Below are 15,124 nucleotides of genomic sequence, written 5' to 3'. Positions count from 1 at the left end.
TCGTGTTAATTTGCGAAATTCTTTAGAAAAGCACAAAAATGCATTTTGGAAAGTGTCATGTTACATACACACATGTCCTTAGGACATGTGTGTGTGAAACATGCACTTTAAAATACATTTCAGGGGTGCAGGGGGGGTCCTTTGGACCCCCCTCTGCACCCTTGCAATGCATCAACAAATTGCGAATTCCAAAAAATAGAAATGCAAAACGGCATTGATTCCTAAGGGCCTCTAGACCCATAGGAATCAATGTAATGCCATTCCTTAATTGCGATTCGCAATTAAGGAATCGCAAATTCCGAAATTTAAGAAATCCTAAAAAAATTTAGGATTTCTTGATGCATAGGATTTTGCAATTCCTAAATTGCGATTCCTTAATTTTCGCAATTTAGGAAATGCAAAATCCTACAATGATGCATGTGCCCCGTAGAGTATTATGTAATTTTTTTAGCAAGGTGATTTAGGAATCAGTAGTTAGCCAACCACTTTTTATCAAAACAGCGAAACTACCAAAAAAAAAACAGCTATGAGTTTCTAAGGGATACCATTGGCTGGATGTGTGTCTTAAGCAGACGCTATAAGTCTCCTTTTGATGATTTTGTATTGTTGCACGAGGGCTTTTTTTGGCAGATCGTGTGGTTAGATTCTGGGACTAATAGGGTTTAAAACCTTTGGTGATTTTATCATGTGGGGAAAATATGTCTCTCGGGAAGAACTAATATCTAGGAGTGGCCCACAATGCAAGCAACATTTTTTTGCTTCAGCCAGATTAAGTACAGATTAAGTATTTTCTGCAAGTTAACATTAAAATGGAGAATCGGAAGCCCATCCAATTAGTAGGGCTCTGGTTAAGAGCAGATTGCTAGGAACAGGAAATTGTCACAGACACCTAAGGGATCTTTCCTTGCAGGTTGACCTAACTAGTTTTCTTTCCAGGGTATTAGAGAAAACACAATGTTACAATGTCATCTATCAGAGAGTGATTGGCATTTAATTGCTGAGACAGGAAACAAATCTCTTCGGGCTGCAAACTTTAAAAGAATGTAATTTCTGTCCAGATGGATGTCATATCATACCCAGGAAAACCTTCATAAAATGTATGCAGCAGTGTCAAACAATTGTTTTTGTTGTCATCAAGAAGATGCAGGAGGTTGGCTCCATACGTTTTATTCATGCCCGTCTCTTTCAAATTTCTGGCATTGTTTGAGGCAATTGGTCGAACAATCGGGTAGTCAGTTTCTCCAGATGCTACTCACGTACTATCTGGTGTTTCAAAATGGAGTCAACAATTAGTAAAGGGTAAACAATATTTTATATCAATAGCACTGACCATTGCAAGCTCTTTAATCCTCTAGAATTGGAGGATTGACAAGATTCTGATAGTCCAGGGTGGAAAAATAAAATGCGTTGACTTTGAATTTTGAGGAGGCATATGCAAAGCGTGTGGGTGTACTTAAAAGTTTGATGCCACATGACAATACTTGACATAAGGTGAAAGGTTATTTAAAGAATTTTACCTTACTCTAAAGGGATGGTCCTTCAGCTTGTCCCATCAATAGATTAAAATGTGGTTCTTGGCTCAAACCTTCGATGTACCTGCACTCTGCAATAGATTACAGAAATTGGTGTAGTGCTTTTAAAAAGATGTCCTGGATTTGGATTCTTTGTTCTGTATTGCACTTTTGATCCACTAATACACTTTGGGGCACATGCTTCAATGAAAATTGCATTTGCAAAGGGTGCGAATCGCAAAATTCGACCGTTTGCAAATGCAATTTCATTATTTGGGATGCATCACAATTTTTGTATTGTTCGCAATTTAAGAAATCGCAAAATTGCGATTTCTAAAATTGCGATTGCATTTAAGGAATCTCAAATTGAGATTTCTTAAATGCAATGCATGAAACTTTAAAAAATAGCGAATTCGCACTTAGGGGGAGCAAATTACCATGAGGTTGAACCTTACGGTAATGTGAGAAAACTTTGAAAAATGCACTTTTGTGCATTTTTCAAAGTTTCATGTTATGCTCACACATGCCCTTAGGGCATGTGTGTGCACAACATATGTGCACAGATTGATTTCAGGGGTGCGACCGGGTGTCCTTTGGACACCCCTGCACCTTTGAAATCTCATTCGCAATTTGCGATTCGCAAATTGGTAATCGCAAATTGAAAATGTCTTCCCATTCATTCCTATGGGCCCCTAGGTCCATAGGAATGAATGGGGAGCTATTCCTTAATTGCGATTCACAAATTGCTAGTCGCAATTAAGGAATTTTAAGAAATCACAATTTATTTAGCAATTTCTTCATGCATAGCCACTTGCGATTCCTTATTAGCGATTCCTTATTTTTCGCTAATAAGGATTCGCAAATGGCCATGTTGATGCATGTTGGCCTTTCTCTTTAAAATACTGCAAAATATTAATAATGTGATTGGAAATGCAAAATATCTAAGGGAAAAAATAAATATCACTGTTGCACCTTAATTGTCTATTTGCAAATTATGGTGGATGATCTATGGCTCTGAAAAAAGACCAGATAGAGTTGAGCTATTGAAAAGTTGTTTCAAATTTTGCTCTATTGAATATATTGCACTTTACTTCTTATTACAAATGTGCCAATGCAATTTTTCTTGTAGGCACTTTAATGAATTTGAAATGTGTTTAGACATTTAACAATACAGTCAGAGAATCAAGAATAACTGTTGCACTTTAAATTGTTTCAAATTAATATTGCCTCTTTTTAGCACATGTTACAGCCAATGATCTCGATCAGACTGGTGATATTTGTGAAATGGCAATTTTTTGTATAATTTTCTCTTCAATTTCAAGAAGATACTGAATGTATCTATTTTTGCTGCTAGATAAAAAAAACTGTTCTGATCGCCTGGGTCGAGAGAAGGCTTTTTATTGAGAGGCAGCATTACGGTCTTATTCCAGGCTGAGGGGAAAGATCCCGATATGCACATGAGCTGAAAATGATCAGCCAACTTGGTCCTAATAGTAAGTGACATCACTCTTGCGTTCCTTTACCTCATAGGGCCCAGACCAGCAGTCTTGAAGAGAATGGGCCCCATGGGCTTCATTATCCACATTTTTGGCCAGGCTGACTCTCCACCAATGTGACATTCTGGTTGTACCATTGTTTCATATCCTACTGGCTAGCCTCCAGATGCTGCTGGGTGAGGTACAGGAAGCGGGATGTTTGGGTGCGAAGGGCTAGCATGTGGCTGGCCACATCCTGGGGGGCTTTCCTGGGAGCTTGCCCTCTCACAGGGTGCCCTTACAGAATTTCAAAGATGCTAAAACTAAACCTCTTCCGCTGTACCTCCCTGTATGCAAACAAAATGCATGGCAGGAGGACATCCCACTAAGGACTCATGGTGTCTAACGGATCCATAATTATGCCTTTCAGTGTACAGTTGAACCTCTCAACCAGCCCATTGGTTTGGGGGTGGAAAGAAGTGGTGAACTTGTAAATCACCCCACACTGTTCCTACATGTAGTAAGGCATGAAGTTGGTACCCTGGTCAAATACCACCTCCTTGGAGAAAACCATATGGGTAAAGAGCCCCATTATTGCCCTGGTCATGACGGGCACAGTCACTGTCCTTAGGGGGATAGCATCCGGTTAGCGGATGGTATGGTCCACCAAAACCAGAATGAATCTGTTGCCCATGGCTGTCTTCGGGTCCAGAGGGCGAATTATGTGGCTGCCCACCCTCTCAAAAAGGGTGCTAACGACAGGAAAAGGTTGTAGGGGAGATGTGCACTTTCCTTCTGTTTTGCCACTCGCCTGGCAGGTAGGACAGGACCTACAGTATGAATCTAAGCCCTTCCTCATTTGAGGCCAATAAAAGTGGGTGACAAACTTGTCAAAGTTCTTATCTTGCCCCAAATGACCTTCCAGTTGCACATAATGCCATTAAGATATGTAGGGTCAACCTGCATCCCTCAGATCCTGGGTTACTAGTTATAAAGCTACAAGTGGTTCCGTTGGGCACCACTTGTAGCTTTATAAATAAGTTGTACATAATGAGCCAGACCTGATAGTAAAGTCCTGTAGTACTGAAGGACCACCAACACATGTATTGCACCAGGCTCAAGAACCGTAGGCTCACTATACAGGAGACCATTCTCCTAGTATTTCAGATGCTTTCCAGAGGTGTCACCACATTTGCCTGGGTCTCAGCCTGCTGTCACAGACTTTCATAGAAGGGCAATTCCTTCTGCAACCTGCAGAAATCCTCCCTGGTGGGACCCCGTTCCTGCTGCCAATTGGTCAGCTCAGGCAGGTTCCCCAGTTCGGTCACTTCCTCTCTTGTGGGCACCTGGGCATCCCCATCAGGTTCAGTCCTCACGGGCCGTGGGATTTCAGGAGCAGGTTTCCAGCGCCCTATGCACTTTCTCTTTTTGGAAGGTGCCTGGGCCATTCTTTCAGGCTCCGGGTCCTCTTGACTATACTGATGGGCTGCCATGGACCATGTGGTCAGGCATACCCTTTCAGGCAACCCCAACATCTCCATGTTGGACCTGAGCTCCACCTCCATCCAGGCGGTATACTCCATGTCATTACCCAGCAGACAATGCACAGGCATGGACGAACTCACAGATACCTTCAGCAGACCTGAGACCCCCCCCCCCCACTGCCACAGTCAAAAGGAACCAGAGTCACGGGGTAGTGACTCTCATGGTTGTCAGCTGCAACCACCTGGTGAAACACATGAGGAACTACCTGCTCTGAAGACACCAGATGACACTTGATGGTCATCATACTGGCTCCTCTGTCTGTCAGAGCCTCCACCCTCTGTCCATTGTTGGAGACACACTGACTGTACTTTTTAGTATTGTCAGGCATGTGGGTCCTCTGTACCATCTCTCCATCACCCCGGGACACTATGGTCACTGTGCTACTTCCCCCGGACTATCTGGGACCATCTCCTCCACAAGTGTTCCATTAGTCAACCCCCAGTGACTGCCCACCAGTGGGGGCTGTGCCTGCTAGGGATGCTTGAGATCCTCCTTGAAGTGCCCTTCCTGCTGACATTTAAAGCACTCCCGGGATCTCATTCCTACAGATGTATCATTCCTATAGATGTACTGTCAGTGAACTATTTGTTATTAGTAGGGGGATTGGAGCCCTGACCCACAAAACTAGTTCGTGACCCTTTGGAGAACTCCCTCTTTTTATTTGTGTCCCCCCCTCCCTCTTCTGGTAAGGACTCTGCCTACCTTGTAATGATTCCCCCAGATACCTTCTTATGGTGCTGGCCCAGTGGTCTGCATCCATAGCAAGCTCCCTGGGATCAGAGATCCTTCTATCAACGAGGTGTTGGCGCAGATCTGGAAAATAAAGACTGAACAGGTACTCTTGTATATTCAACTTGTACAACTCCTGGTGATCTTTTGCCCCACTGCCCTTCATCCAACCATCCAGGGCCTTGCAGAAGTAATCTACACCATCCACTCAGGTCTGTTGGAAAAGCATCTGACTATTTATGTATTTCTGTCTGTATTTTTCAGTGTCAGCCGCAACTTCTGGATTAGGGCCTCCTTCATGAGAGGATATCACATCCTGTTACCCCCTCTAGGGCCAGTAGGGTATCCCCCCAAACTAGGAATGTGCCTCCACAGACTAGATTCGCAATCATCCTGAAGGACCTTGCACATCTGCAGAGCAATCAATTAGGCCTCAAATCATTTGTCTATGTCGTCTACCACCACTAAATCAGACACCAAATCCTTGGGAGTGTGGACCTGCCTGTCAGAAGACACTGAAGAAATGCTGCCACCATTGTGACTGGACTCTGCCCTCCTAGATTTGATGTCCAGCTCCCTCAAGCTCAGTTCTTGAGCCAGCATCATTTTGCACTCTTCTTTTGCCATTCTTTTCACCTCCATGGCCAACTTTGTTTACTTTTCTTCCTCCATGGCCAGTCTCTTTTTCTTCACCTCCTCCTCCATGACCTCTCTTTTGTTTTTCCTCACATTTGAGCTTGACCAGCTCCTATCTGAACTTTCTCTCCTCCCTCCTGTGCTCCAGCTCCTCTGAGGACAGGCCTTTGTATGAATGCTACTCCCTGCTCTCAGGGGAACCATCTCTCCTTGCAGGTTGCTGTCTCCCTGCCCCACAGGCAGTCCCAGATTCTCCACTGAATTCTTGTCTAGTTCCCTATCATCCTCTATCTCCTCATCCTCTTCCTCCCTGGTGGTCTCATGTGCTTCATGCCTTGCTTCTATGCAGGCCCTCAGCACCTTTTGCCGCTCCACTTTCATGATGAAGCCTTTGGTAGAAATCTCAAACGCCTTGTAAAAATCCTTGAGCTGGGCCAGAGTGTATTTCTCCAGCTTGGCCAACTCAAATTCCATGCTAGCAGGTGCAGTTACGGGACCTCCAATCAGAGACTTGATTTTAGGAAAAAGCAAAAATGGCAGTCAGGGAGAATTGAAAATTAAAAATAAGCAAATCAAAGAGAGTAGATGAAAAATGGCAATTTGGATCAGAGACAATTGATTCAAATTGGTCTTATATGTGGATGGTAGTGTACACTAAAACTGTAAGGCACTGCACAAACACAAGTCCTATCCTCACCGCTGAACTTCAGAATTAGAAATGGGGGCAGATTTACAAGCCCCTTGCACCAGTTTTGCATCACTTATAACATGGGAAAAGTGACGCAAAAGTGGCGCAAGGGGCTTGTAAATCTGCCCTGGGGTTTCTAGTTGGCAGAGAAATGCACCCTGTGCATGTAGGGGACCACCACTCTAGTCAGGGTAAGTTAGATACACTCCCCTAAATTAAGCTGTGCTCATCCTCCGGTAGCTTTGCATAGAGCAAGCAGGCTTAACTTAATTGTATTTGTGCAACACAACACAGTTACACTATGAAAAACACCACACAAAAATAATTCACACCAGGTTTAAAAAACAGAGCTTAATTTAATGAACAAAACGCCCAAATCGACAAAAAAACAATAAGTAGAACCAGAGTTATGAATGATTTTTTAAAGAATATTTTGCTTTATAGTGCATTGAGTCATAACTCACCAACCGGGGCTAGCTGGTCAAGCTAGACCGGATGAATTCTGAAAAGTCAAGCCAACTGCAGTGGAGCTCGGGTCGCATACAGACACCATGCAGCCCCAGCTGAAATAGTACCTTCCTGAAACAAAAGCACTGACGTCAAGGAGCAGCGACGAGGAGGGGATGAGGCGATGCGTCGTCGTAGATTCAAAGGATTGTAGACGATGCGTTGGTTCCAAGTTGTGCAGTCAGGTTCTGTGTCATAGTCGAGCCCCAGGCAATTAAAGGTATGGGTCGTCGTTGAGCAGCACTGTCAATGCTGTGGAGTCCTCGAAGTGGCGATGCTTCGGCATCAAAGGCGAATGTGTCGGTTTTGCCTGGCACAAAGCAGGCGATGCATAGATTTTGCAGGAAAACAGCCAAAAAAACACTTCCAAAGGCCCAGGACTAGATTGACACAACTTGGCAATGCAGGGCTCACAGTTGACCGAGTCCAAATGCTGTCGAATGGTTGAAGGAAGTCTTTGATGTTCCTGAGACTTCGAAACAGGAGGCACACCAGCAAGCCATGCAAGTCACTTTGTGCTGGGAATGTAGAGATTCAGGTCGAGTCCTTCTTACCACCAGGCAAGCACCAACAGGGCAGGCACAGCAGAGTGTCAGTCCTTTCAGCAGCACAGCAGTCCTTATTCCTGACAGAGTGTTTTCAGGTTCAGAGTGTGCTGAGTTGGTGGTGTCAGGGGACCAGTACCTGTACCCAGCTATGCCATTGAAGTGGGGAAGATAGGTCTTGCCCTTCCTGCCCTGGCTCCAGGCTCACTACAGGGGGGGGTCCACCTCTTTGTGTGGGGTCAGGCATAGCCCTTTTCAGGTGCAAGTGTGAGCTCTTCCCTCCCATCTAGGTCAGGAAGGCCCATCAGCCTGGTTATGGGCCATCAGGATCTGAATGGTACACCTCAGCTCTCAGAAGGAATGCACAAAGCCGAGATGTCACCCAACCCAGATGTGTATCAGAGACAGGCAGAGGCACAGAATGGTTAAAGTAAGAAAATGCCAACTTTCTAAAAGTGGCATTTCAGACTTACCATTAAAATCCAACCACCTTAAGTTGTGATGTTAAATTATGAGTCCAGAGCCACCAGACTCAAGATGTCTATCTTGTCCCAAATGGAAATTACACTTATAAAATGGAAAAAGGTAATCCCAATTCTAACCTATGGGCAAGATAGGCCTTGCAGTAGTGAAAAACATATGTAAGAGTTTTTCACTACCTAGACATGTAAAACTTAAAGTGCATTTCCATTTTTTTAATACACTGCACCCTGCCCTTGGATCTGTGTAGGGTCTACCTTAGGGGTAAAGTATGTGTATTAAAAAGCAATCAGTGCCACAGGCCCACTATTAGCATTTAATGTACAAGCCTTGTGCACATGGAGTGCACTTTACTAGGGAATTTTAAGTAAATTAAATATGCCAATTGTGGATAAGCCAATGTTACAATGTTTTAAGAAAATTAGCACCTGCACTTTACCACTGGTCAGCTGTGGGAAAGTGCCCAGAATGCTAAAGATCTGAGAACAGGTTTGTGAGAGGGATAACTAGCCTCCCCTAAAGTACCCCACTGATACCGCTTGGTTTGGATCTAGGTAGAAGATCGCTTAGTGACCGTGCCCGACTGAGGCCTATCCTCTATTGGAGACGGCTATGGACAATCGTGGAAATAAGACACTATGCTGAGGGGTTCTTAGCATTAGCCAAATTAGATGTTTTTCGCAAAATCACATGGTTAAAAATGCTAAGGGATATCCCTGCTGAGCTTGGGCTCTCCAAATTATGGGAAAACCCCCTTGGGGAAGTATTCCCTAGTAAATCCAGTATTAAAGAACTATATTGGAACCACATCGATCAGAAACTTTGGAGGAGCGTAACCTCGGAATCCATGGGGGGTAGATTCATGGAAATTAAACAAAGACCTTCCCTAGAAAAGTATTGGGACAGCATAACTGTTCCATTAGACAGGAAATTATTTTTCCAGTTAAGGGCAGGTTCTCTCCCCTTGAGTTGTATGACGTCCAGATGGAGAACTAATAGTGGCTCGTGTTGTCCGTCATGTGGGGCCCCTAATGAAAGCATCGCACACTTTCTTTTTTTATGCGATGCTTATGTAAATCCAAGAAAATCTTGGTTGGCTCCAGTTTGTAGGAACCTCGGTGTCCAAAGTGGTGTTGAGGGGTTGAGAATTATTTGTTCCTCCACTGAAATGTCAATCGTAGTTGGAACTGCTAAATATCTGGGGTGGGCTTGGTCCATAAGGAGGAGGGCTCTATCCTCTAATGTGTTCTGAATTTTACATTTTCCTATTTATGATTTATCCTTGCAGACAACAACTGGGAGATATATATGAATTTTAACTTTAAAATGCGGCTAATATGTATGGTATGAGTTTTTATTGTATAAACTCGGGAATGGTCCGTAACGCGGAGGTTTCTATATTGTAACATGCATTTAGTTTCCGCATATCATGAAAACGCTATTTTAATTCTAATTGATAACAATTTTTATGCTATGTATTATGTATTCTTAATTATAAATTTATTGTTATAGAATGTTTGAAGTTTTTTAGAAATGTATGTATTTACATGTGTGTGCTTTTATGAGTGTATAACTCGAATAAAGCTTTTTCTACTCTACTCTGCTAAAGCTAGCAAAACAGAAGGTCGGAGGGGAAAAAGTCAAGGCGAACCACGCCACAGATGCCAGGTCAAACACTTGTGATTTATTTTTGTGCCTCCTCAATCAATTCATGGTACTCTGAAATTACTATTATGATGGTATTCCGAAATTGGAACCTATTATGTATCCTCTAGCCCTCTCGCTACATATATGCTTTAATATGTCCTCACGCAGTCATTCTCTTTACCGTTTTTTTGCAATTAACTATCAGTTTGGTAGAACAAGCGGTCTCACTTTTGTTCATGTTAAGGTTTTTGTTTGGGTGGCATTGCAGTTATAAAGCAAAGTATGTATTCACAGGTGGACTCGTATAAAATAACTACATCCGGCGACCTTGGAGAGATTCAGCTGTTGAAACTTGAGAAGTCGGCCAGATGGCTTGAAAATGACTGGTACTGTAAATATATATCCGTGAAAGCACACTCCTATGAATACCACTTTCCTTGCTACAGATGGATTACCAACAGTAAGGAAGTCGTTCTCAGAGATGGAAGAGGTCAGTGTAATCCATTATCTCACTCGAAAAGATGCCATTTAACTTACTTACACAAGACTTACCGATGCAACTGTGTAAATATTCTCTTATGGTGTTCATGGCTATTCCGTTACATATTTTGTAGTAACGAATACACTTTATGTATGAAAACATTTATTTACATATCTATTTGTTTATATGAGTTTGTGAAGCACAGAACAGGACTTCGGGTTGTCAGACTGCCGTATGTGAATCAGGGCAGACCCATTGGAAGGGAGAATTTTTCTTTTTGAGATACGAAATTTAATGCTCATGCAATTTGTCTATTATCCTGTTCGATTGTTCTAAGTCAACATTGATTTTTCTGCTAAGTAGTCTTCTAACTTTTTCAATGTTTTTTGATGTGCATCTAATTGCAGTTCCACTCTTCTACTGTAACAATAGGTTCTGGTAGGTCTTCAAAACCTTTTTACCCTGAATGACAACACTACGCAGTAAAATATGATGTTTGCGTAATGAACTGAGTTTTTTCCCCCCTATTGCAATAATGGAAATTGTCAATCATTTTTATCCATCTCTCTCAAAGTAAATTAGGTTCCCCTACCTCACTGAGGAATTGTGTATGTTGGTTCATGCTAGCAGCAGCCATAATGAAATAATTAATGAAGGTTAGGGGAATGTCTCAAAAATGCCTCAAATACTGGGGTATTCTATAAGATTGGTAAGTACTCAGTAGTACTACTTAGTAGTAAATACATTGGTGGAAAGAGAACCCGCCCTAAACAGGTAGTAGAGTTTCTTATCTTTGGCATTGGTGATAAGATCCCAATACTCCTCATATCCACTTCATGCTTTATCTCAAGGAAGTCTCTGGATAATGAGGGACTAGTTAAAGCAGCAAACCGCTTCATGACTAGCGAGCTCCAATATGCTGCTTTGAAATCGCTCTTTGCTGGAAAGGGACGGTCAACGGAGTTTGCCCATAATTTACTCATCCCCATCTCGTAAAGAGTGACTTTTACTCGCCTCAGCCACAGAATTTTGCTCATACCCTGGGCCTCCCTAACTTCCAGAAGTGCCTGAGCATAGTGGGAAAGCTCAGGGGTGACCCAGAGCCTTCTCCAGTATGCCACAGGCCTAAAGTGTGCCGCATCCTCAATTGAGTAGCAACCTATATCTAAGAATAAGGGTAATAATGGGGTGGACTGTAGAAGGCCAATTAATGACCTCAGACATTTGTTTTGAGCTTTTACTAGGGGTCTAAGTTGGCAAAACCCCACAGTTTGGCTCCATACAAAATCGAAGCACTAATTTTTGAGGAATATATTTTTAGTGCAGGAGCAATTAGTTTGGTGTAAGAAGATCGCTGCTACTTTAACAAGGCACCTGAGAGTTGAGCGTGCTTGACAGAGCAGATCTATCTGTGGCTTCCAACTAATTTTACTGCCAATAGTTACCCCCAAATAAGTATCATTCTGTGTCTGCTCCAGAATACCTTCCTTCATTTCGACTCTACCCCTTAATATTCCTGTGTTTGTGTAGGACCATGAATTTAGTTTTATCTACATTCACTAGGAGATCATGGTCCTGACAAAACTCCTCAAATCTCTCAAGGGCACACTACAGGCCCTTTCGTGTCTTGGAGAGTATAAGAGTGTTATCTGCAAACATAAGCAACAGGATCTTCTTCCCTGCTAGAGTAGGTGCGCCCATGGGGTAATTCTGAAAATACTCTACCGCCCTGTTAACATATAAAGAGGATTGAGTTAGTGCTAAAATGCACCCCTGTCGAACCCCCTTCTCTACAAGAAACCTTTGGCTCCCCTGCGCATAGTTGGCATCATGCAACGTAACCAGGAAAGCCAGAATTTCTAATGGCATGCCTAATTTCAAAAAGGTTCTCCACATTTTAAAACGAGGTACAAGATCAAAATCCAACTTAAGGTCGACAAAAGCTGCATAAATGATACCCCCCCCCCCAACACTACCGTACGCCAAGAAAACAAAATGAACCTGAACACCTGATCAATGGTGTTGGTCCTAGAGCGGAAACCCACCTGGAGTGGAGACAGGATGTCGTGTTCCTCAATCCAGGCCTGGATTCGGCTCAGAACTAACCTAGCAGAGACTTTTTGCATGCAATCAATGAGGCTTATTGGCCTATCATTGCCTGGTTGAGAGCGATCCTCTTTCTTATAGTTAGGGAGAATTTCTGCTCCTGACCATGTACCGGGCATAGGTGCTCCACTTGCTATTGCATTCACAAGGAGCTGACTATAGGATGCCCAGTTGGGTATATTTTGGAGGAACAGATCCGTGGGGATGCAATCCCGCCCTGGTGCCCTGCCTCTTGGGACTGAGAGTAAAGAAGTTTCCACCTCTTCCTTGGTAAAATACAAGGTGGAAGTGGGAGGTGGCAAATCAAGTGTTTCTTTAGCCTCCTCAGAGAGCGCAAACTGGGCTTTAAAGTGCGATATCCACTGGTCTGGAGCTACATGATTCACTGGTACCCTACTAGGTGCACCACTGCCCCATTTCACCATATTCCAGAAGGTAGTCATGCTTCATTCCGAGCTTGCCTTGAGCAGCTCGTCCCAATGCTGTTCGTCCCAGTCCCTTTTAGCTCGATAATGGGCCAACTTGTATTCTGCCCTTGCCCTTCGTATGTCATCCATATTCTTTGACCTGATCGCCCTAGCTAGGGTTCTATAGGCCACTCTGCACGATTGATCATACCAGGAGGCCGCCTTAAATCCAGAGTGTTTCAAGGGTTTTTGATTTTAGTAGTAAAAAACCTTTGAGCTGGTTAAACAGTCCCCATGGACCTGTACAACTTTTGAATTAATGTCTTCTTGAGTGGCACGTGTCTGAAGTGTGCCCAGTGCACTAACCACCAAATTGCTCATTTGCTCCGGGTGCTCTTCTTTTTTAATCACATTTGACCATTTGACTCTCGTGGCATCATTAGTTAATAATGCCTCCACATGGTCAATTCGTGGTGCCGGACTAACACCAAGGGGAGTACCTATGGGATGCAAGGAAAGCACTGGAAGGTTGTGGTCGCTCTCGGTACGTTCACAGACCACCATATCTATTAAGGTGGACCAAAATTCCTTGTTAAGCAAGATGAAATCAATACGACTACTACGCAACCCGATGTTGTAGGTATGCGTGCCCTGCTGCTTGTCGGAAGCTGTTCTCCCGTTGGCAGCCCTAACCCCGTGTTCCATGCAAAACACCTTTAGTTGCAAGGCAGCCCCTTTACATTTTTTAATTGAAGGAAGATCCAAAGGTGGAATAGACCACGGGCATCCTCCTCTACATTGAGATTAACATTGTTGAGGTCCAGGGGCTCAAAAGTACAATTAAAATCACCAGCTAGTATCAAATTGTTAGCACCTCTATGTTCTGTTAAAAACATATCTAACAGATCAACAGTGGGAGAAGCTTTCCCCCATCCAAGCCGCTAGCATAGACATTAACAAGCAATCGGTCGGGTACATTTACCTGCTGTATCCTAATTATTAAAATGTCCCTGCTATCGATGTGCAAATCCTCCACCCTATAGTGATTAGACTGTCTAACCCAAGTTGTAAGCCCCCCCCTTGGTCTTCCTCTCTATCCCCCTTCCGCTGTCTTTGAAAAATTTAAACAGCCGCCCCCATCCCCAGAGGAACAAGATCAGGACATTAAAAGCCTATTGTTATCCATGGAGAAGGGTCTACAGGAAGGTATATCGTCGCTGGGGGCCAAGATGGACGCAATGACGTACAGACTGGACAGAATGGGCGAACGTCTCGACAAGCATGCGGAGCGCCTGGCCATGTCGGAAAGAAGGATCACTGAGGTCGAGGAGGCGCAAACCACCATTGACGCTGGTCATAAACAACTGGGAAAGGTGATGCAGCTACTCCAAGATAAGACCAAAGACTTGGAGGCGCGTTCTCGGCGCTGTAATGTGCGCGTCGTAGGACTTCCTGAATCGACCCACATTGGTAAAATGGAGCCATTCATAGAGAGACTGCTAACGACCCTGTTGGGGGCTGAGGTGTTCTCCAACATATTTATAATTGAGAGAGCGCACCGCTCGCTGGCTCCGCGGCCGAAACTGGTGGGATGGGTGCTGCAATGGTCGGGATTCCCCCGTGGTGCTTGAAGGACAGGTAGCTGCCGGCTGGAGGTACGAGGCGAGTGTCAAGTACTAAGTTTGTATTGTGTCATTGGCAGTTGGACTTGGGCAACCTCCACCCACATGTGATGGCACTGAAGGGGTAAGACATACAGGGGAGTAGGTTGGGTTGGAATGGGAGTTGGATGTATCGCAACCTAGTTGGGGGAGGTCTGCTGTGGGTGGGGCTGGGAGTTGGTCTCGGGAATGAGGGGGGGTTTTGTTGGTTTTGTTTCTACATGCCAGAAGTTATAGACTCACAGTTCACCTTGCTACCAGTGAAGATGGCGGTCCAATATGGTTAGTGATATCGGTTTATGCGAATGGGGCCTGACGACACGGAGCAGGAAACTTGAAAGGAGGCACTTAGGGCTATGACGTGGAATGTCCGAAGGCTGAATGACTTTAGAAAACTACGAAAAGTTTTGAATTACTTGCAGAGACACCACATAGATTTAGCATTGCTGCAAGAGACGCACCTGCCAGATAACAGCCCAAGGTTGCAAGCTAGGGGACTAAAGGGCCAGAATAATGCAGTGGGCTTTACAACACACGCACAGGGGTACTTACCTGGGTGAATCCGAAATCGGAATATTCCCTGAGAATGTTATGTGCTGACCCAGGAGGCAGGTACGTCATATCACGCTGCAAGGGCAAGGGGATGGACATCCTGGTGGTTAATGTTTATGGCACTAACTTTGACAATCCGGAATTTTACTGACGT

At 44.0% G+C, this 15,124-nt stretch overlaps 1 protein-coding gene across 1 annotated transcript in view; it reads left to right on the top strand.

Moving 5' to 3' along the window:
- The window catches only part of LOC147711652 (polyunsaturated fatty acid 5-lipoxygenase-like), a 977,760-nt gene that overhangs the window by 44,208 nt on the left and 918,428 nt on the right, over positions 1-15,124 (top strand). The window contains exon 2 of the mRNA XM_086922317.1: positions 10,058-10,253. Within this exon, the coding sequence (XP_086778443.1) occupies positions 10,058-10,253 (196 nt within the window). The remainder of the gene's footprint in view (positions 1-10,057; positions 10,254-15,124) is intronic.

Source organism: Lissotriton vulgaris, chromosome 5, assembly GCF_964263255.1.
Source record: "Lissotriton vulgaris chromosome 5, aLisVul1.2, whole genome shotgun sequence".
Classification (NCBI taxonomy): Eukaryota; Metazoa; Chordata; class Amphibia; order Caudata; family Salamandridae; genus Lissotriton; species Lissotriton vulgaris.
The sequence above is the reverse complement of the archived record's forward strand: the minus strand, read 5'-3'. Positions and strand labels throughout refer to the sequence as shown.